This window comes from Lichenostomus cassidix, chromosome 2 (genome assembly GCF_008360975.1).
Source record: "Lichenostomus cassidix isolate B80296 chromosome 2, HeHo_3.0, whole genome shotgun sequence".
NCBI lineage: Eukaryota > Metazoa > Chordata > Aves > Passeriformes > Meliphagidae > Lichenostomus > Lichenostomus cassidix.
In genome coordinates this window covers 101601760-101625965 of record NC_139482.1, presented here as the reverse complement: position 1 = coordinate 101625965, position 24206 = coordinate 101601760, and the positions used below count along the sequence as shown (strand labels likewise).

The window sequence follows — 24206 nt, the reverse complement described above, 5'->3', positions numbered from 1 at the left end:
AATATTAGAATTTTTGCATTGAGAAACTCCAAGAAACTCTTTTTCATTGTGATACTGCTTTGTCCTTTCCTGTTGGTTCTACTTTCTCCTCAAGGCTTGATATCCTGAATTGATTAAAAATAAAATTGGGAAACAAAATTGCAGCTCCATAGTTATATTAAAATTACAAGGATATAATGTCCAGATAGTTAGCCTATTTGTCTCCAAATTAACTATCTGGATTATTTTTAACAACTTGCACATATCTTACAAACACATCCAGAAGGATGCAGTAGTTTCCTATGGGCAGACTTTATTTCATGAGAGCTTATCAGGCATGTTTGAATGAACATTAAAAAGCTGATGGTACTTCTAACTGGATTAGTACACTTCTCCTGATTCAAGTATCTGTGTACCTTAAGGTGTTTAAATTTTTTTGCAAAGCTTAAATTTCCTGATAAATTTCAATCAACAAAATAAGCCTCTCAGATGGGCACATTATTGATCTATTTTTGACCTGCTTATTTTTCTCTTCTCACTTGCAAAAGGAATTTGGATCTTCAGAGCTATTGCCCTTCAAATCAGTGTTTTATCTCCTCCAAAATTCAGTTCACTTACTAGTTCTGCATTGTGAAAGTCTGAAAGATAAGATCAAATAAGTAATTAAGTCTTCTAATTCTACTTCCCACAAAAATATGCAGTTCTGCAGGTGCTTACCTATATTTTAAACACAGATGCACAAGCACAACTGCAGAGCACACCATCACCTCCTCCATCGACTGTGAAACATTGTATTTCTAAAAGCCTGCAAGGCTCCCGATGCTCTTAATTTCCCCATTGACCAGTGCTCCTAGCTCTGCTGGTTATTATCGGATTTAGAAACTTTGTCCTAATTATCAGCTCTTCAGGGATAAACACACTTCAGGAAGGCTTGTGTCCCTGACCTAGGGTTTCCCAAGTAGTCTTTTTAAGGGGATATCAGTCCCTGGAGCTTTGCTGCCTCTTTGGGCCTGGCACTATTCTTTGTGATGAATCAGTTTAGGGAAGAAAAGCACATTAAAAACAACCCAGCCAAAAGAGAAGAGTGACAGGGGATGAGCAAACCTTTGCAGCACAGCTGCTGAAGAGAGGCTGGTAAGGAGACTGCTTGAAGTGACATGGAGTTTTGCTTTCCCATCGTGCCTTTTAGTTGGGAAGGGAAGAAGTAAACAGCAGCAAACAGCAGCAAACAGCAAACCAGCTTTAATTGTTTCACATAGCTCTATAATCCTCCCCATTAGGAGGATGGATTTACACCCTCTTCCCAACAATCTAAGAATTGCAAGAGCCTAGAGGGATGGGTCACAGGATGGATTACTCTCTTCCTTGGCTAATGATGAGAGAAAAGGTGATTAGCTCACTAGGGTCACCTGAGATGAGATTTAGAGGACCACTAAAGAGGTATGAATTAGTTGTTATCTGGAGTGGGGGAAGAAAAAGATAGATTTGCCCTGTTTTTTTCTCTCTGATCTGAAAAAGCCCTGCCTGCTAGGTGTTTTGCTACTGTGGCCAGGCTCTGCAGGGGACAACACAGACCGAGGAGTGTTTTTGCAGCCATCCTGCCACGTCCATGCCCTCATGCCAGGAGTGTCCCCTCAACAGACAAAATGGACTGAAATAAAAGGAAATGCAGTTATTTCTCTTCTTCTTTGGTACTTTTGGTTGGTTGTTTTTTTGTATTTTTTTCCGTTGCCTATCCTGGAAAGGTGCCACAATCCCAAGGGGCAAAATGCTGCCCCGTGGTACATCACCCTTCCAAGAGCCATGCCTTGGTAGACAGAGGAGCCTGTCCCAGCTGAGGTGCTTTTACTCTGCTTCAGACAGGTCTGCAGCCAGCAGACTCGACTGACAGCCACACTACCGAGCTTTAAATTGGATGGTTTATTAATCACAGTGGCCTGATTTTCCCTACTGCTGGTACCCTGCTGCTTCCATCAGAAGCTATTGGCTCTGCTAGTGCTCAGAGCCTAGAAAAATCAACTGCAGAATACAAATGGGGGACACACACACACATTGATTCTGTTATTGGAGGGAGGAAATGAAGCACTGTGCTCATTAACAGCCCAAACCTGTACGTTGCAATTAACTAAAACTCCTAAAGAGTTTTTACAAGCATTTTACTTCAGCAATGCATGACAAAATCATGTCCTAGTTAAAGACTGAATTACTAACTCAGAGCTGTTTGCATGAAAAGGTGATTGTGACGGCAGTGCTTGGAAATATGAATATATTCAAATCATGGACAAACTGTGTCCTGGCCAGAGCTATAAGATTATCCTCCTTTGCCTTTATTTCCCTTAGCTGCAGGGCTGAAAATAAAATTTGGTCATTTTGGTGCTCCAATGATTTGGTTTTACATCTTCTACAATGAAGGTAGCTACTAAAGAACTGCCTGCCTCATCTCTATCCTCTCCTTGCTTTTCTGATTTCCTTTTCCCATGGAAAATTCCTGTATATATTGTGGCAATATACAGTGGGCTCATTTTTAGTGTGTCTAGTGAATCACTTTCAGTCAGAAATCAGGATATGGGAAGCCTCAACTTTGCTGGAGCCCAGGCAAATGAATAAAGCTGTCCCAGTTTAGTTAAGGATACAGTTTGACTCTTGGACTTTCTCATTCATTGAGAGAAGGTCTTCAAAAGTTTTTTTTTTAATTTTCTTTTATACTACAGAAATAATCTGGATCTTTAAAGTCATGCATTAAAAGGGTTTATACCCAGTCTTCCCTTTCTTTTTTACATATTACTCTAAGATTAAAAAAAAGTAAAGGTGAGAGGGAAGGAAGACGTTTTCACAAAAGAGGCATAGATTTGGTTTCTTTATACACTCTCACTGTGGAGGCTGGGAAATGGGACTGAGAATATGACATTTTTCGGTACCCTGGTTATTGTGCACAGTTGATATTATTCAGTTGCCCCAGGCTGGAGCAGCCTGCAGGCTGCTGCCAGCCCTGCTGTGTGCCAGGCAGAGGTTGCAGTCCACTCCATCATCCACATCCATGTCTGCCAGCTCTGCCCTGCTTATCAGAACCAGGTTATTGCAGGTGCTTCACGACTCATTTCACCCATGTAACAAGGCTGGAAGGTTTTTTTTCTTAATGAACTTGACTGACTGTAAATCTATTCTGAATACTGTTCACAGGGTCAGATGTTTTGAGCACTGGAAGTAGATGAGCCAGTTGCTAATGTTTACCATTAATTTCTCCATCTGGATCTTAAGCAGAAGCATAACAACTTTTATGGTTGATTCTCCCAAATTGCTGAGGCAAGTTTAGCCATCCTCTCCACTTCTATACTCCCACCTGAAAATTATAGTGCTTTTTTATGTCCTGAAGCTTTTTGTGTAAATGTGCTGGGATTTTATCATAAAAGCATCCAGTTCTCTTTTAAAAAAAATCAGTGGTCCTTACAGTCTTCTGGCAAAGGAAGTCCATGTGACTCAAATCCTGTTTGCTATCAAGTTCACAAGCCGTTGAATGGACTCTCTCAGGAGGGATTTTATTCATGTTACATTTGACTTTGTTACCCGAATAGCTCAGAGGATAAGATTGAATTAAACAACTGCAACATTATTTCAGGCTTCCAATTGGAAGAGCCGCCTGTCTTTTAAATATCTGACATTTGACATTTTTAGCAGCCTGAATGCTTCTCCCACACATTGACTGCAACTGGGGAAAACAGAATTTCTGCCCTGAGGCATTGTTACTTGTTAATAAACAGCTGACTTAGCAATTTAAAGAGTAATTTGAAGAGCTGGTATTGAAGGCTCATGGGGGTCTACAGCTGCAGGTTCAGCTAGTAAACTGGGTCTGCTCCATCAGGCTCAGGGTGGGTGAGACAGCAGGTTTGAGAAGGGCTGGAGGCTTCAGGGGCTCCCACAAGGACATGAATAGCAGCAGAAAAAATATAAGACAGGTTTGGAACATTGTAGTTATTTTCATTTAGTAACCTTCAGAGCATTTTTTTATTTCCTGACCTTGTTTTTGTTTAGTTTCTTTTACTCAAGAACAAATAGATGAGCAGCTACTGCCCATGGAATACAAACACTCATATTTGTCTTCAAGAGCCACAAAACTGTTGAGAACAAGGCCAAAACTCCTCTGCTAAGAAGAGGTGACACTGCTTGAAAGTCACCCCCTGGGCTACTAAGCCACCAAGCCACTTTTCTGCAGTGCAGAATGATTTCTGGAGTGGAAAGAAATGAATTTGACTATGGAAAATGTTTCTTTAGTCCCTCAAGTTGTTTTTTGCAGTTCACTGATAAAAGTATTACCTATGAGAGGACATCTGTCCATTAATAACTTTCTGGAGCCCAAATCACAAGAGGTAGCTGACAGACTGATTTCTGACAGATCCCTGGGAATAGTGGGTGCTCAATATGTGCCAGAGAGTCTTCAAAAAGATTTGTGGCCAAAGTGATTAAAACCAGGATGAATTACAATTCGTGGAGGACCTTTCGGTTAGTTTAATTCTGTGCAGCAATTTACTTAGCTAATTTCAGTCATTTTATAGGACAGGACTCATTAGGTACAGCAAGCTGCAATATTACTGACCTCCACATGGTCCAAATCTGTGCAGTCTGGGGAAGATTGATTCTCAGGCTTGGCTATGAAAAATATACTCTGAAGAATTACAACAGGTTGTTTAATCTTGTCACAGGAGTGTAAGCTGAGAATGGTACGTCATTGCTTGAACTGTAGCAGTTTCTGTCCGTAGACTTTTACCTTCACTGCAGTCTGATCATTTTTCCTTGCCTATCAGCCCACATTTGAGACAGTTCCAGTGTCACCAGTATCTTCTAATGGTATCCAGCTTCCTGGGCAGAAGCCAGTTTGGAAATCAGTTAGCTGTGAGTATGACAACATGTAACCAGTGTTCACTTCCTCCTAGTAAAATGACAGACAGAAAGACCCTTGTGGGGTTTAGAGGTTAGTCCCCTCTTTCATGCTGGGGCTGTGCTGTATATATTTCCTTAAAATTGTTGTCAGCTTATTGTCATGCAGGAACCAAAATTTTCCATTAAAGACTGGTGTGGTGCAGACACAGACTGCTGCCCCTGAGGCATCAGCATCTAAAAAACATTGATCATTGCAAGGCTGAGAATGTAAAAATAATCTGTAAACAATATGGTGCAGAATTTGTCCAAAATATGTCATTAGTATATTTTCGTGTTGCAAATCATGAAAAGAAAGAGGCATATTTCCTCCACATTTCTTCTCCAGTACTGCAGAAACTGTAGTATTTGAAATTTATGATTTTCCTGCTTCTGCCCTATTATTCTGATCTATGAATGGTGTTATCCCTTAAATGCTTTGCCCTGGCAGTGATTGGCAGTGCTAATGAAAGTAATAGCTTTTCTCTACTCAGTGTCTGTATAATTGTCAGCAACCTTCCATGACAATGTTCATCTTTTAGTTTGAAAACTCTTCCCATCATCATTGTTCAGGGCTTAACTGAAAGGATATTAATACCCAAATTTCCAAGCTAGTCCCTTGGATGTTTGCCTCTGGATACAGTGCCACAGACGTTTTCCTTGGTGGCAAAAGCTGCTCTGCTGATACTTCTGCTCTGCAAGCAGTTTTACTGAAACAGATAAGGAACCAAATGCCCAGGGGTACCATGGACAGTCTGTGGTCCCGGGTCCAAGGGTGGAAAGAGAGATGGAAAACATCTTAAATGGCTTGGACATTAGATAACAACTAAAGCCACAGTTCTGAAACCAGAAACCGCTTAATAATGCACTTAACTTTCTTCATATCAGACTTGAGAAATAAATGGGGGTTGCAAAAAAATTTTAAGTCCCTGTACCTGTAAATGCAATGATTCAGAGAACATGGGGCATGCACAGGTTTATAAGATGTAATTTTTTTAATTCACTTTCTGATTGCCATGGCTTTTGGATATACTTGTGTCACATTAGTAATTTCTTCTCTGCAGTCCTGGGGGCTGAAATCTTACTTCACTTTCAATTATATTTATGATTCCATCCCAACTGGGTCTAGGAGCTGAACTTTACAGGAAAACTAAAAATTGATACTAGAGATCCATCTGGAAAGTTGGCAACCCTGGAACTCATGTATGTTATCACACTTTGGCCTCCATGACAATAGCGCATTTCTGGACTTGATTGTATTAATTTCAAAAAATTTCCTCTGACATCCAGTAATGTAAGGAGGTGACTTAATTTTAGAGAAGAGCGATAAGTCATTTCACAATATCTACTAGAAATTCCAGTAGATACAGTGTTTTTCAAACTGGAATATTGTACATTTTGTCCTGTTTTGGTGCTACACACCCAAACTATCAACAATGAGAACTACATGTATGTGACCACATAAAATATATGCACAATACCTTGTGATTTGTAGATAAGTCATCAGTAACCTGAGAAATTGTGTCAAAGCATTTTTCTGTCAAGACCTTTTATTTTCAATTGATCATTTGACAAGTGCCACCACAGTTTGCTGGCCTGGGTAGACAAGGACAGAGTACAAAAACTTGGTAATTCCTGATAAACAGGAAGTTCCAGCTTGACTATCTTTCTCACAAAAAGCAAGAAGTTAAATAATCTAAAACGAAAATAGGGATTTTATTTCTAAGGGGTTATTTCCTCGAAACAAAACAGGAACATGCTGTGGTTTGCACTGAAATTCCTCTTTGAAGCACTTCCTTTATTACTTTCTCAAGAATTTTTTCATCTTGGTTCAAATTTTTAGTGTCTCTGTACTAAATGCAAGCATGTATTCATCACTGATATATAATTTCCCTTGTTTTCAGCTAATAGCTGTCTAGACTGTGGAACAGATAAAGGCAGCCCATCCATAACAGAAGAGCTCTCCTATGAGGTCTCTTTCTCAGAATCCATTACAGTCCTTCCAAAAACTCAAGAGTGGCCGAAAAACCAGAGGTTCAAAAAAGAAGACTCGGCTTTGCCAGTAAGTTTCTTCTCCATATATTTCCTCAGTTGTTTTCTTTAACACAGCAAATTGCTGCTTTATATCCCCAGCACACTGGAGTCTGTTAAGACACATGATCTGTCCTTTGCAGTGTGTGCTTTGTAGAGACTGCTCACTGTACCTGCCTACTGCCTGTGATTGATTCCCAAAAAGGCACCAAAGTTCATATGGATATCCAAGCCAGGCTTTTACTTGTACCCATCATGAGCATGTGTACCCAGATCAGTATGTGTAACTCAGCCCACGAATATTGCGTCATCCACAATGTTTTCACACAGAAATGAAAACTGCTTGCTGGCATTAAAACTAATGATCATTTTCATTACTGGTGTGCTTTCCTACATTTTTTCCTCACAGATGATCTGTCTTTGCTAACACATGGATTTAAAATTGCTTTGCAGAGGAAGGGAGGAAAGCAAACTTTAGTCCTGCAGCAGTGCTGTCTCCAGTCAGTATTCAGTGCAATCACTACTACATGAATTGTTCAAGATGCCATATCATATCATCCAACCAGACATACACTGAGCAGTTGTGTCATTATCTGGAATTATTTCGTGAAGTCATGGAAGTCAATTTTCTACTTCTATAAGCCCTCGCAATTTCCATCTCTGAAAACTGGAGCATTAATTTAGTGCTTGCAATACCACCTCTTCAGTGACAAGTATGAAATAGTTGTAAATTATATGAAAGAGTTTCCTGAATGTTATGATATTCTGAGGTCCCAAACTAATCTGAAATTGTTGCAGTCCACACAGACATTGAATTATCTGAGGATTATTCAGTTGTCCATCTCAGATTCCACCAAGGAGGAAAGAAGCTGAGATGCAGAATTAAACTTCCATGTTGAAAGATAAGACATCAAGTAGATTACACAATTTATGTGAAATCCTTGTGCTTTTTTTGTGTCTTTCGTTGTTTGGAGGTATTTTTGTGGGAATAGCTTACTGTCCTAGGGAGAATAAGGGTGTCTCTGCACTCATCATGGTTTTGGCCTTTACAACAACACATGCACACTCACAAATTGTTCTCTGCAGCAGCTCAGACAATTCCCAATTGACAGAGAAGGGAAACTGGTGACAACAAGGGAACAGAAGATGCTACATTGAATATCATGGATCTGCAAATTCATAATTGAGAAGTTTTAGAAAACACCAGTATTGTGCTGGAGTTGAACTGCTCTACATGCAGGACATAATTTTGTGAGCTCAGAAGACCACACAAGAAACATGCCAGGTCATTGCGGAGAGTTTCTGAATAAAGTCAACAATCATAGCTGTTGATGTTGGCCTTTCCCTTAACTTCATCATCTGCCACTCGTGGTATTTGGTTTTTTCCCATAATGACTCAGACTGTAATGGACTTCAGCAGAAAAATCACCTCACACTCTGTTACACTGAGCAACCAGTCCCCTATACTCAGAAGGACTCTCCTTCCTTCCCCATGGTGGGACAATTGGGCTACACTTGAGGCTGTGCAACATCACACTTTGCCCAGGGCAGGTCAGACAACATAACCAACTTCATTGTGTGCAGAGCTTTACAGAGAGATATTATATATAATAAAATAGCATGTCCTCTGCAGCAGGGAGTCCCCTGGCTCCTAGGAGAGTCAGCTGGACATCCCCAGGACCATAGGGATTTCTCCAATGTACATGTGATTTCTCCAGTGTGATCCATGAGACTTAGCTGAAGACACTACAGAACTACAAGTCTGAGTACACTGCACAGTTCCACATAGAAACAACATCGCAAAATATCAGACAGGATCCTTAGCCAGAACGTTACTAATCTAATGTCAGGATAGCATAGCCTCTTTCAGAGCTGCATATTACACCACTGGAAGGAAAACCACTGGAAAATTGTGACACAAGACAGAAGAAAGCTGGCCAGCCCCAAAACTTGCATTAACCGCAGCATCACATCATAGTGACCCAAGGAGCTAAACAGCCAAAGTGGAAAATCTTTGTAGCACCCTTTGTAATCAGTTTTGCAGTGCTTGGAGTGTTTTTCTGTTACAGAAAATTAAAGTATAAAGTCTGATATTTTCCTTTTTTTCAAGGTGATTTATTGCATTTTGACTACTTTTGGACATTTTGCATTACTGGAAGCAAAATGCAATGCAAATATTCTTTAGTATTTTATGTGTCTTCAGAAGGCTATCCTCCATGCAGCTTTTGTTACATTAAGTCTCATAATAAGAGTAACAGTGGAATTGCTGCATTCTAGGGAGGGAATCTTCTGGCCTAAAATGCCCCAGGCAGCATATAAATAAGTTATTCCATTCCCTGCACTCTTTCTTTCCCAATTATTATTAACCTACTGAAAGACCATGTGCAGTGTAGTTCAGAAAGTCCTAAACTACATGATATAGATGTCTTTTGTGCTCTCTTCCTTTTGAAAACCAGTATATAAGTTTAATTTTTGTTTTGGTTTGGTTTTGGGTGTGGGATTTTTTTTTGTTTGTTTACCTCTTTCTTAATCAGTTTGACTGACTTAATTTAAAGATGGGTAAATGCTTTGAGTCCAAATTTGTTAAAGAAATGAAGGACTGAGCTGAAATCTCTAAAAGCAAAACACTGCTAGAGGCTGGGTTTCCACTCAGTTCCCTTAAGGAAGGAGATGATTTGTAATACTATTTATTTATACCTCTGACTAACAATTCCTGGTTTAAATTACAATAAATTAAAAAAAACATACAATACCAAAGATCCACAGTTCTTTGAAAAGCATGTTCTTTACATGCTTTACATGACTTTGTTATTATGTCTAAAAGTTATGTCAGAAACTGATGGGTGTTTGTTCTTTTTGACACTTGTACAAATGCATCTGTCATGATGCAACATTCCTGGCTCTGGTCCATGACACTGCTGTTTCTAAAATATGTAGACATCTTCATGTGCCCCCAAATTACTCAGTATCATTTAGTTCAAGTCTACTTGAATAAATTATTTCTTAGCTGTTGGGAGTCCTGTTTCTAAGCCTAAACGCTTCTTGAGTAATAAAAAGTACCATTAAAGTTTGCAGGTTGGCTTCAGGGCTAAGAAATTTTGCTTCTGGGCTTTTCGTCAGATCTTTAGTTTGAACTCTCCTGTAAGAGCTCATAAATTAATAGCATTATGCAAAGCAGGCATAGATTCATTACACACACACAATTGATATACAACCATATCCATGATTAACTGTGTCAGCCACTTCAACAACACTCAAACACATTTTGGGGAAGACAGAAGCAGAGCAAAGTGCTACATGCTGCTGAAACTGGGCAAAAGTTTAAAAGAAGCTCATGACTAATTTGTCCCAGCTGCAGTAGAGGCACTGAGGTGTTTCAGCACCACTTCCCAGTGAAACTGCAAGGGAGAATGGTGAGCAAGGAGCTCAATTTTATGTTCAGGTGGATGCAAGTTATGTCAGCATACCAGCCCAGTATATAGGGCTATGGTTCATCTCTTTGTTGTTATCCATCTCCCCTAACATGACTTCCAATCACATACGGGCACCTCTTTGGAAACAAAAATTCACTTCCTGTAATTTTTGTGCAAATAAAGATGCAACCCATCTCTACTGTAGAAATTCATTGTTCGGAAAAGCCGGTTTGGACTGACAGAGGTTGGGGACCTCTCTCCTGAGGACATGAAGAAGATCCGCTACCTCTCGCTGATCGAGCTCACAGCCTTCTACGACGCGCTGGGCGTGGAGCTGAAGAGGAACCGTGTGGAGAGGGTGCGAGGACGAGGTACTGTGTGTGGCATCCCCTTTGCAGTCACCTTCATGGCCATCAGCTTTGAAAGAACATGCTTGTGAGGCTGTGTTTCCTCGTTTTCACATTTGTTGTTATTATTTTAAAGAGAATGGTCTTTTTGGGGTCCCTCTCACCGTACTGCTGGAGAATGATCAAAAGAAGGTTCCTGGAATAAAGGTTCCCCTCATCTTCCAAAAAGTGAGTATCACTCAGCCTGCTTGGTCGCTAAGATCTGCTTTTCCACCATTTGCATTGACACTCAAAAGAGTGGTCAGATAGCAGAAGACGCAGGCTTTACAGACTGGTAGGTGTCTACAGTTTGAATTTTTTGCTTTGTAGTTTGAAACTTTGTGACAAGGAGAGAAAATTTGCTCCATTTTTGGTGTTTTATTTGTGGTAGGTGCCTATTTTTATTTTTAAATTTTATGATCCCCCGCAGGGAGCTTCAGGAAACAAATGTCGTTCTGTTTCCCTTTTTCATTAAATCAGAGAGCCCTGCAAAATTATGTGTGTGCAGAAGTGGCAGAGATGAGTTGTCTCAGGAGTTTCAATTTCACATTAATTCAAACCATAGGTGTTACCTAGCTACTATTTCCAGAATGGAAGCGATACCTTCTCATTTAGGTTTTTATGACAAGACAAGGGTATTTTTATGAGCTGTTTGGCAGTACAGTGATACCCAGTGGACGTCTTGGAGGCAGGTACAGACACAAATACATGTGCAATTGCACAGATTTACAGAGACTTGAAACTGCAGCAGATTTGCCTGTAAATACTGACAAAAGGAGAGTTGTTGGGGAGTGTCAGAGAAAAGACTGACACAACTTGAGTACTTACATGACTTTGCAATCAGCTCCACAGCTCCTCTGTCAAGATACTGTGAGAAATTAGAAGAATCCAAGATAGGGCAAGAAGCAGATCTGGTGGTGAAAATCCAGAGCTAGGATTTTTTTCCCCAATGCTCAAAATTATGTAAATTTTTTTTTTTTTTTTTTAAACGAGCTAGGGTGGAAAGATTAGTCCTCTAGTCACAGAAATTTCAAAATAAAATATCCTGGGATCACTCTCTAATCTGAGTTCTCACTTCCAAAAAGCATGCATTATCTATAGACCTTTCCATTGTGCTCCTTGGGGCACACTTAAACATTTATCAGAGGTTATTTTTCCTTCAAAACCATTGTGTGTTTTGAAGGAAACATATATCTGCTCTTGTATTAATGCATTTATGTGTTAATTGTTCTATAGCAGTGCCAACTCAAGTCAAGGACAGAGGGGCCTATTGCATTAGCAGTTTTCTATACTCTGCATGCTCCTTACTTCAGGGTCAGGAATATGGAGAACAAATTAGGCAGGTTAGTTTCTGTGAGCTGACTTGTTTTCATTAGCAGATTCCATAGAAATGTATCTTTTTTCAGATTAATTTCAAGGATATCTAGATTGAAAAAAGTCAATACTATTCTTAAGCACTTCAAATATTTTCCTGGATTTTTGTCTCTTCTTTCAGCTGCTACTCAAGCTTGAGGAAACAGGTTTGGAAACGGAAGGAATTCTGCGGGTTCCTGGATCTGCCTCCAGAGTCAAGGTATACACTCAAGCCAGTTTTCCATATTCTGGACCACAGACTATGTAAAATAATACAGCACGCACACAAATTCACACTGCACTTAAATACTGATCTGTGTAGCTCAGCATTCCTACTCCTGCCAGTGAAAGGTCAGATTAGTTCCTGGGAACCAATAAATCACAGAACATTTGGTCTATTGCTTTGCTTTAGTTAATGTTCTATATAAAGCACAGACTTGATGTTAAACACAATTATTCTCCACAAAACTTTGAGACATCCTTTCAGTTTATCTCTGTCATCCAAAATTGCTGTGATCTTATCTCTGTTTTAATTTATTTCAGAAATTCAGAGTTGCTAAACTGAGTGAACATCAGATAAAGATCTTATTCCATGTAATTTTAACCTCTGTGTCATTTTATTTTTCATTTATCATCTGTGATCTTGCAATTTCATGTTCCAAGTGAGAGAAATTTGGCCTCTGTTCGCTGCTGGCAGCCTGAAGTACTGCATTTTCACAGGCTATTTGTGGGCTACGAACGCAGGATAATTGGCACCCAATAACCTGACTCTGTGGGCCAGTAATGTTTGCAATTGTTTCTCCAGACCAACTTGATTCCGGGAGCTGGAAGAGGCAAATTAGAAAAACAAGGCAGTTTTCTGTTTGGTTGGGTTTTTTTCTGGGCTTAGTAAGGTCTTCCTCTTTCCCAGATTTTTGCTTTTTTTTTCCCTAAGCTTTTTTTGATCTGGTTTAAGCAACACGTTACAGTTCATCCTACTCCTACTTTCTCATCCTCAAGAAAGCTAAACTTTCCTGTTCTGAGGCAGGGATCCTCAACATTGTGGCGCCACACAAATGTTGGGGATTGCTAAACACTGGTGGGCTGGGGATCATAAAAGATGGCTGAATAAGAAAAAGCAGCCTTGTGTGAAACACACCAAAGATAGGCAGCAGTATCCCAGCTCCTTTGACTCTGTGCATTGATAAAACTACCCAGGGCTTTGAAAAGTGCCACATCTTGCAGAAGGGAGCTCCTAACTTTCCCTGTACTTTTCAGCTTCCTCATTTTTTCATACAAATACTTGAATGTTATTTCACACAATCTCAGGTTTTTCCAACCTCTCCATGGAGATTACACAGCAGGGCTGTGCTCTAATTCAATTATTCTCATATTCTTTGCATGCACTGTACTGTGTCTTGTTCACTTCTTTTTCACTACCTATATGCTAGCTATGAGCTATGACTTTATTTGCAACTCCCCTATACTAGGTGGTAAGTTAAACTGCCCATATGATAGTTTTAAATTATTTGAGTTTTGATTTCATTTAAGTCTGTCCCACAAGCCAATGAGCAAGAGAGAGATTTTTTCAAAGCAGATCCAGATTTCATCCTTCAAAAGCCTTCATACATTATTATGACATTAGAACTTGAGGGCATTCCAACTTTATTTCAGTCTTGTTTGGAGAAAGAAAAGGCATATGGAAATGATTAAAGGTTACTCTTCTATAAAACAAAGAAAAGAAGAAATGAATACAATTTTCCTCTGTAACGAAAGCTCCAGTGAACCAAACCGTATGATAGTCTACTGAAGAATCAGTAATGTTAAAAAAAAAATTGCAACACTTGTTTTAAAATTACAACACAGTATTTTGAAATTACAACACAGTATTTTAAAAGTATTAGATGCATACATGTATACAAGGGAGAGAACTGAGTGTATAAAATATACATATATCCTTACCTGTGTGGAGATAAATATATATATATATATATCTGAGTGTGTATATATCTGCATGTGTGTGTGTATATATATATATATAAGCATATGTATATGTGTGTCTGTGTGTGTATATATCTATATATATAAAATGTTTGTGTTTTCAAAATCTTATTATCTTCATGGCTTTTTCCCAGTTCTCAGCAGAAAAATGTGGAGTAGAATTCTGTCCTCTTGTGCTTTTGATGAGGTGAGGATTTCTGTTCCACATTTCCAGTCAGTTACAGGAGAGAATTCAGTCTAGTTGTTTGCATTGATTATGTGCAAAGGATGTGAATACAGAGGAAGCTGAGATAGCCCAGATTAAAACCAGTCAAATGTGCTAGTAAAAATGAGACTGTAACATTATATGCCAAATCCTGAACGACTTTCTACTTCCGTTTGTACAACCATTCTACTTCATTATGTGTGACTGTATTTGATGTGTAATTTCCTTCTATTCATGTGAGACATGGTAAACAGAATTCGTTTTTAAAAGCTTTTCTGCCTGAGTGGACTGAACTTTTTGCATAATATTAAAGTACATCTGACAAAAACATCATCTGAAACCTGAATATTCGCTACAGATATATTTTGTCATAAATGGTCTCATAAAAAGCAGCAACAAACTTCCTATGGAGAAGACAGTGTTTGGCCAGTAATAATTGTGAAAGCTGCATTATTTATGGATATCCTTATATTACAATAGTGCCCTTCAGTCTTTTTAAATCAACAGTTTTTTGAGGAACTTGCATTTTTCAAACAGTGGTCCAGAAGCCAAATTCTGTTCCTACTTGGAACCTTGCTGAGTATTTCCCATTCACACATGTGTGTTAAACACTGACCCTCCAGAACTAAACAGACCTCTGTTACAGAGCAAGATGCTGCCATTGGAGAACAAGGGGATTAAATGGGAGCCCAAAATGGTATCATCATCAATTCTATTTTAAACATTTACTGCATTTTTAGAGGTTTGAGGTTGGGGTTTTTTTGCATTACTGTATTTCTAACAGTAATGGTTTCATATCTGTATTTTTCTACAATTTTATTGAATCTAACTATAATTATCCTAACATAAAACTTCTCTTTAAAAACGGGAAGACCTGAATTTAAAGCCATTTGCTCAAGGCGCAAGGATTCAGACTATCCAGCAAGTTCACTGGCAGTGAGGAAGAAGCACCATTTCTTTGTGATTTAAGGGTCAAAACCTCTGGAGAGTGTTTTAAACAAAAAGAGCAGCTGTGTTAACTGAGTTTTCTGCTTCTAATTCAAAGACATTGCACGAATTTGCCTTGCTTTAAGAGGATTCAGATTGTTAACTGGCAGAAATCTAGCTATAGCAGCCCAAATTTAGCCTGGGTTGCCAAATATCTGCAGGAATTTGATTTGTTAAGCTGCTCTGGACTCCACATGGCTGTACCTAGGCTGTCACTGGTTTAGGGCTGCTTTAATTCAAGTGCTGAGCAAACCTGCCCTCTGCTTGTAATGGGATTTCTGAAGTGATCACAAACTGCTGGGTCAGCAGCAATGATTAAAGGCCAAACACTTCTTTTATCTTTCAGAATCTTCATCAAGAACTTGAGGCAAAATTTTATGAAGACGCTTTTGACTGGGACCAAGTACGAAATAATGATGCAGCAGGACTGCTGAAAATGTTTATAAGAGAACTCCCAAGCCCACTCTTCACAGTAGAATATCTACCTGCATTCATCACACTAGTTGAAAGTATGTGGAAATGGAGTTAGTATGGACTGATAATATGATAAAATGCAAGAGTAGACATTACATTTTTTTCTCTCTCTCTGAAGTATATAGCTAAAAATAATGTAATTTATTTTTTCCTCTCCCAAAGTAGAGATAACAACAGGCCCAGTGCTTTGCCTAAACATTTCCATTTTCTGCAAGATTTTGTTTTCAAATGAAAAAAGATGTCTGCATTTAGCTAATGGCATAGGCTTGTTGTGTGAATAACACAACTGTTTAATGTAAAATTTGAAACCTGTGAGCAAACAATAACTGAGCAATGACATTCATATATAGACTGATACACATTAATTATAGGTTTCACAAATGAAAACTTCTGCAAGGTAATCACTGTCAAATCACTGTCATTTATCAGATGTTCTACTGGATTGATTTTATTTTTCTTAAGGTTTATGCCGAGGTCAGATCATTGGTACAGAGATATGTGTGAGCACAGAAAGCTTCAGGCAGTTGGGGTTTGTTTTCAGTGTACATACACCCTCCCAATCTCAGTACATTTTGTTCATTTCCAGGAAGAATGAAGTTGTACCTTGCCATACCTATGACTTCACTGTGAAGTCACTTGAGCTAGGACAGCCTGAAAGTCTCAGGATGGTGAATTTATTAGCAGATTGGTACAGAAAACTGAGGATCTTTACATAAGGTTGCAGCCATGATTTCAATGTCTCCATGAGGTAGTTTAAAGGGCAGAAGGAGGTGATCCGTTTCCCATCTCCTTCACATCCCTGAGTATTCTCCTTGTGAATCCCAGGCTGCCTGCAGTTACAGTGGCTCAGCAGCTTGGAGAAGACTGAACAGGAGATGTCTGTGCAGAACAAACTGACTTCATTTCCTACAACAAATCCACAGATACCTAAGAGAAAACTAGGTAGTGCTGAAAAATACTGGGTTGTTACTCTGTAGACAGAATTTTATAGAGCCTTGTGTCTCTGTGTGACAAAGATCTAAGATAATGAGGAAAAACCCACTTTTAAAGTTGATTTTATATTAGGGGAAAAGTGTATGGTTAATCAACACCTAAGCATGCCAGTCTCAGCCAAGCACTAGTTGGTATTTCTAGAACTGCTGACACATAAGGCTTTTTGAACAAAACAATTGCAATTGGGATTTCAAAAATATCAAATATTCATATCCTTAGAAATCTCCAAGATCAAGTTACAACTACAAGCTTTGCATCTGTTGATCATGCTGATGCCTGAAGCCAACAGAGACACAGCCAAGGTAAGTTCTTCATTTGCTATCCCCTGCCATCTGTAGTGCTTTTGACTTTTAACTGAGAGACTGATTTTTTTCAAATGCTGCATGAGGAAAGTACTCATCTGTGGTTTTGATAATTTCCTTGAAAAGATGTTCAAATTCCCTAGCTGTCATTTCTTTTACAAGCAATTAAGAAATAGTTTCTGGGAGTGTCCAACTGTTGGACCTCAGGCATCATTTATTATGAAACACTCATTTCAAAGAGGCACATTCCTTGCTTAGTTTGGACAAAGGAGGGTTCCTGGGTTTTCTGTATAACTGAAGTTTTCCAGGATTAATTCAAATGGGAAGCTGCCCTCTAGGAGGTTGCCTAGTGCACTCCTGGTACTGGAAGGGCTTCCAGGGCACTGGACCAGAGTGCAGGAAGTAGTCCAAAGTAAAAACATACATCTGTAGCACAGGTGTCAGGAGCTCACCCTCAGCCGGCTTGCCTTAAACCCATGACCACCCCCATGTGCTACATCCTGATACAAACACAGTGGCCACAAGCAAGTGCTTGGGCACTCCCAGATCTGACTGCAGCTGACCCTATGGAACACTGGTTGCATCTTTGGACTTTTTTATATATAAAGGAAACCTGGGTGAACAAGCTTCCTGGGATCCCCCAGACATTTCATCAGATCCTTTGCTCATCAGGACCATGCAGGTCTCCCACCTCTGAAAGTCTTTCACTAGTCAGTTTAGATATAACTTTATGAGTTCAGGTGCCTTCTTTACCTATATTTATGTATACAGTAACAAGGGAGAAGGACAACAACCATCTCCAAAGCATCTTTTGCTCTGAAAAGAATGGGGGTTGTTTCTGCTACCAGAGTTCATTTTGGTATAGAGCTGTGTATGTAAAACACATGCTAGAGGAATAGTCACAATTGTTCCTAGGCTTGTGTACAAAAACAGAAGTGATGACAAAACTATCTACACAGCTCCACTCTGTCTGTAACAAGATTTTAGAAATTTCTCCAACAGTTCCTGTTCTGTAACTCTTGGGTTAGTAAAAATGTTTTAATTGCAATGTCAGGGTACAAAGACAGTGGTTTCAATGGCATGGATTTCATGGTTTAACCCAGCGGGCAGCTAAACACCTGTCATGGTTTAACCCCAGCCATCAACCAAGCCCATGCAGCTTCTCACTCAACCCCTCATCACTGGGATCAGGGAGAGAATCAGAAAGGTAAAAGCTGGAAAACTCATGAGTTGAGATAAATACCATTTAATAGGAAAAACAAAAGCTGTATATGCAAGCAGAGCAAACAAGGAATTCACTGCTTCCCATGGGCAGGCAGGTGTTCAGCCATCTCCAGGGGAGCAGAGCTTCACCATATGTAACAGTTACTTGGGAAGACAAACTCCATCACTCCAAAAGTGCTCCATTTCCTTCATCTTCCTCCACCTTTATATACTGAACACGGTGTCATATGAGCTGGCATATCCCTCTGGTCACCTGTCCCAGCTGTTTCCTCCCAGTTTCTCATGCACCTCACCAGTGTGGCAGTACAAAAAGCAGAAAAGGCCTTGGCTCTAAGTGAACCCTGCTCAGCAATATTAAAAACATCTCGATATTATTAAAACTATGTTCAGCAAAAATCCAAAATACAATCCCATATCAGTCACTGTGAAGAAAATTAACTCTAGCCCAACCAAAGCCAGCACACCACCACACAGCCATTCCTTCACTTTTCCCCCTGGCCAGTGGGATGGGTGAGAAAATTTGAAAAAAACCCAGTACAATTATTGGGTTGAGATAAACACAGCTTAATAGGACAGAAGAGAAAGGGAAAATAACAATAAATTAATTAGAACACACAAAACAAGTGATGCACAATGCAATTGTTCACCACTAACTGACTGATGCTCAGCCAGTTCTTGAGCAGTGGGCCCAGACCATTTCCCCCCACAGTTTAGATACTGAGCATGATGCCACGTGTGTGGAATATCCCTTGGATCAGTGGGAGTCAGCTCTCCAGGCTGTGTCCTCTCCCAGCTCCTTGTGCAGCCCCAGCCCCTTGCTGGCAGGGCAGCATGTGAAGCTAAAGATTACATTTAATTAAGTGTAAACACTGCTTAGCAACAACTAAAACATCAGTGTGTTACCAACACTATTCTTATCCTAAATCCAAAACACAGCCCTGTACCAGATACTAGGAAGAAAATTAACTCTATACCAGGTGAAACCAGAAAAGTGTTGCAGAAGGACTCATTGGGAGATCCCAACTCTAACCATAGCTGCAGTGCTATTCAGTCATTCAAGCAAAATTCTGAATAAACTCCCCAAAAGGAGAAATTAATTAATGCCAATCGTGTGCAGAAGTAACCTCAGTGAACAACCACTGAGCTCTTCTTGCAGAATAAAACTTTGGGAGTTGCTGGCAGAAATTCTTCAGGTTGTATTACATATGAGATTGGTGGACATTTGAAGAGAGACTAATCAGCCCATTGACTGTGATATAAAAAGCATTGGCCAGATACATCAAAATGGACACTTGGTAATTTATGAAGAAAATAACTGTTCCCTTGCCATACATGTACATCTTACCTCTACTGTAGCATTCAGAGCTTTAGTGTAGCCACTGTATTTGCCTTATAAATTTGGGATTATGGTCTAAGTGATAGATAACTTACTAATGTGTATTTTGATAACATTAACTATTCCTCTGTGGTTGACACAGGTTGTGTACCAACAAATATCAGAGTAATCCAAATACAATGAAAAAAACACTAAATTTCACCTCCAAGTGCAAATATGGCAGCCAGACATATGCATTTGAAAATGCTGCATTTCAGAAGTAAATTATTTCCCGAGACTAAACAAGGATTGTTTTTCCCCAGGCCTTTCTTCAGTTCCTGAAGAAGGTGGTTGCTAATGAAGGGAAAAACAAGATGAATTTGTGGAATGTGTCTATGATTGTTGCACCAAACCTCTTCATCTACAAAGGGAAACGTGCAAACCAGCAAGAAATGCAAGCAGCTGCCACCACTGCGCACATTGTGCGGCTTTTAATTCGGTACCAGGACATCCTGTGGACCGTGAGTAGTGCTGGTTCCCCCTTTGTGGTTCCATTACAGTGCAGCACTTTACTATGTGCAGGAGATCTGCAGAAGTCAGAGTAAATTGACCTTCCAAGGAGAAATGTTTTCTTTGGAAAGTGACTGGAGTATTCTGTATCTAGAGTGAGAGACCCTGACAGATATTTCTGGATTGAGTTACCTCACTTAGCTAAGTGAGCTATTTTAGTATCAGTTGCCCTCTGGAGATACCTGTCCCACACCATTGTTTACACAGAATAATGAATAGAAGAATGATTCCATCTAGATGCCTAGGCAATATGTCTAAATGTGGATGAGATTAAATGTCTTAAAGTCTAGCCCACAGTAAAATGGGCCAAAAATATGTCCTATATGTAATACTTGTTGGGCCTCTGAAGGTTGGCATGAGGAAGTTGACAGCCTCAACTTGTTTCCTCATAACAGAGGGGGGATATGATGGGGATTGCAAAGACTACTTCATAATAAAGTTCCTGCAGCTGCAAACATCACCATAAAGTTTCATGTGGCGTGAAAGATGATCTACAGTTTCAGCAAAGGAGTAACTGTAGGTTGTCAGAGGAAGCTACTGATTGCTTGTATCTTCTAGGAATAAACAGAGTTTCTGCTGCCTAAAATTTGGTGCCTTTCTAAAGACCCAGCACACTGGGGGAATATTGCTATATATTCTCAGCTCTGGTTTCCTCCCTTTAGGTCCCATCCTTCCTGATTTCCCAAGTGAGAAAAATGAATGAGGCAGCAATGAACAATAGTAAAAGACAGCTGATGTTTGACAAAGGAGTGAGAAAACTTTTGAGGAGAAAGACCATGGAACGGGAGAGACCTGAAAGACCAGAGGTATGATAAAAAGATACATTTTTCAAGGGCAGCTTTAAACAGCCTCCCTCCTGTATCTCATGAAAGATTCTGGGTGTGGGGAGGAAATTTTGCCATGCAAAATAATCTGATTTGAGAGTTATCTTGAAAGGTGGGCTTCCCAGTCCAACATCCTGATAAGACAAAGCTTTGGGAATTTATTGAGAAAAGGTGAGGAAGGCAGAATGATTTCCAGCAGCCAAAGCTGCAAGCTGTTTACAAACACATGCTGGTTTTTAACCTCTTTCATAGGAAAATGGTTACATGTAGACTATCTCTGACAGCAATGATTGGTAGATACTCAACAAATGCATGGATCTGTAGCTGAGTAGTAGAATGGTCCATATTAGGATTAGTTGCATTTATCCATGCCCTGGTACAGGCCACTTGATATTCTCCTTGCAAGCTTTAGTCTTAGAGCTTTGCACTAAATTCCTAAGCAGAGAGAAAATTCAATTTGCCTACCATAGACTCCTAGACTGGGTCTAAATGTTAAGTGCCAAATGAAATAAATTGTTTTGTTATTCCCTGTATAGTCAGAGGAGAGGTGGATGCTTTTGAGGATTTCCAAGGCTCCAGAGGTGGTTTGGATTTAAGAAAATCTGATAGAAAAACCTTTATTTGGTTTCTCCCCTGCCTAGAAACAGAGATTAGGAACTTACTTGAGGTATGCTGCTTTGATAGACAACAAAAATTATCTTACATATTAGGTGCAACACACAATTTGGGCAACAAGGCATGTCATGTCTCTATGTACGACATACACAGTCCACATAGCAACTTACATGTATTTCCATGTAGTAAACTACCTTAAATAACCTTGAGAGAGAGTATTTAGAGTCTTCCATGAATGTTTAAAAGAACAAAGACTGGTGAATTGTAAGAGAAGTAATCAAGGAAATGGTAAAGGACTCCATAGTTGTTGAAGAACAGTCTTGAAGAACAAAAGAAAAGAAAAACTAGGAAGGAATGATTTCACAAGGTTATAAGAACTAGAGAATGAGCCACCTGGTACAGGCAAGAGAGAAAATGCAGAAGGTAATATATGGGTAAAAAGGTAGAAAGAATAAATGTTATGTATGAATGGTGAATCCATTGCTAATTCACCTTTCTCAAGAATTTGCTAGCACTGACTGAAATATTTTAGGTAGGGTAGGACATACATTGGTGATGCAGATGGAGACAGAGATGTTTGTTTAAATTGGCAGTGTAGACTACTGTGTTGCAAAGTTAAATTCAGCCTGGGATGACCAGAGATAGACTCCTTCTCTGAGGAGAGTCAATTACTGCAGTCATTGCACCTTCGGGAAGATAAGTCCATTGATAGGAGTAATTGGCTTTACATCTAATAAAAATGAGGGTAGCCATGGGAAGGAGCTGAAATATGAAGGGTAAATTGGAGGCAAACTCTGTTTGGATAACTGAGTTTAATGTTGAGAGCACTTAACACAATCCCCAGGCCTCAGATGTTCTAAATTACACAGAGACAGAGACTGGAGAGACTATTGTGGTCTGGTCAGCATGGTATTAACTGGATTAGAACTGGAATGCAAACCTTGCTAATTGATTTATCCACCATTAATCATGGAAGAGTGCATAAACTTCATAGATGATCATTTGAACCCTACACAAGGTCAAATTTCAAATTAACAGAAACCATATGGTACCTTGATGTTTTACTGTACACACACTTCAATCTAGTTGAAGCTATGGGAAGCAGAAACAGAGAACTGGATCTTTATACCTTAGGAGAATTTCATCTTTAGAAGGAAGAACAGATACTCTTAATAATTTTTATGTTTTTAAATAAGCAGTTGCTTCACTGACCAATGTTAACAGAAATAAATTAAAGCTAGAATTCAAGGGCTTTACCTTGTGTGCATTTATGTGATACTTACCAAAGAGTTTGTGTCTTTGTGTTGTATCTGATTTGTGTCTACAAATTTGCATTTGTATGACTGAAAATGTCTTTTGACTAACCAAGAGAATGCAGGATAGTGACTTTTGCAAACAACCTCAAATGAGGTTGCAGAACTGCTTCCAAATGGGGCTGGAGCAATATGTGCCTTAGACTTACTCTATTGAATATTGATTTTAGGGAGCTGTCACTTTTCCTCCATACTTGCAGTCTGACATACCTGAGGGGGTGATAAGAGTTTATGCTCCACTGCATTCAAAAGTCTCTATGGCAATTCAACTCAACAGCCAAACAAAAGCCAAAGACATCCTGGCTCGATTCCACTGTGAAAACAGGTGGGTAAAGCAGAACATTTTGTTTTTCCTGAACAACAATGTCAGAATTACAAATGAATAGATTTTTCCCTCTTCAAAGATTCATTGTGTCACAAGAACTCCTGTTCTAATCTATAATTGCTAATTTATTATTATGTTGGTCAGAGAAATTTTAACCACTGATCTTACGCTTTTCATTTTACTTAGTAATTGGCTCCTATAAAGAATCAATCTGCCCTCCCTTACACCACTACTAAAAACACATATTAAACATATTTTATAGACTTGCCATACAGAGAACCCAAAGGGATTGTTTTACATCTGTCCATAAGTCTCAAATGTTTTTATTTCTGTAAGGTAATAATTAACAGTTATGGGAAATGGGAAATAGTATCTGAAAATCTTTTCTGCAGTCTTCCCATGTTACCACATAACTCAGTTCTTTGAATAAATAATGTAGAAGTCTCAGCTAACTGTGATGCAATAATCCACCTCTGTAGCAGATTCATTATTATGCAGTAGTCCATTTGGTAGAAGTTGTTGCTTTTGGTAAGGCAGTTCACAGGGGAAAAACTCAAATTTTAGCTTACCATAGATGGTGGGTGATAAGGCAGTGGTTGTAACAGAAAGACAAACTGAAAGGGTTTTTTTTCCATCCTAGCCATGGATCATCACAGCATGTGAGAGGACAGATCCAAAGTTTACATGAAATTGGAGGAAATATAGGTAGGTCTGAATTTTGAAAATTAATTCTGAATGTCCTTAACCTCCTAAAACACCTCAGGGCAGTGCTGTTTTGACTCAGCTGAGTATCTCCTATTCTCCAGTCCATTTGGAGGAAAGGAGCCTGACCTAAAAGCTGTTAAAATCAGTGTCATTATTTATTCCAACTGCAGCATGACTGGAGGGGCACCGCACAGAAGAGAGTGAACCCAATGACTCCATCTCAGCAGCATTCCCACAGTCTTGCCAAATTTATCTGACCTTTTGCTTACCTCTCTCACTCTCATAATTGAGCACTTTTCCT

At 39.4% G+C, this 24206-nt stretch overlaps 1 protein-coding gene across 3 annotated transcripts in view; it reads left to right on the top strand.

Moving 5' to 3' along the window:
• The window catches only part of ARHGAP28 (Rho GTPase activating protein 28), a 76627-nt gene that overhangs the window by 46962 nt on the left and 5459 nt on the right, over window positions 1-24206 (top strand). For 2 of the 3 annotated variants that reach the window (XM_085052586.1, XM_085052588.1), the window contains exons 4-14: window positions 4779-4866; window positions 6795-6952; window positions 10540-10705; window positions 10818-10909; window positions 12216-12293; window positions 15592-15754; window positions 16932-17014; window positions 19877-20074; window positions 20786-20929; window positions 23046-23200; window positions 23841-23905. In XM_085052586.1, the coding sequence (XP_084908712.1) occupies window positions 4779-4866; window positions 6795-6952; window positions 10540-10705; window positions 10818-10909; window positions 12216-12293; window positions 15592-15754; window positions 16932-17014; window positions 19877-20074; window positions 20786-20929; window positions 23046-23200; window positions 23841-23905 (1390 nt within the window). The remainder of the gene's footprint in view (window positions 1-4778; window positions 4867-6794; window positions 6953-10539; window positions 10706-10817; window positions 10910-12215; window positions 12294-15591; window positions 15755-16931; window positions 17015-19876; window positions 20075-20785; window positions 20930-23045; window positions 23201-23840; window positions 23906-24206) is intronic. The other variant, XM_085052587.1, reaches the window with a different exon arrangement.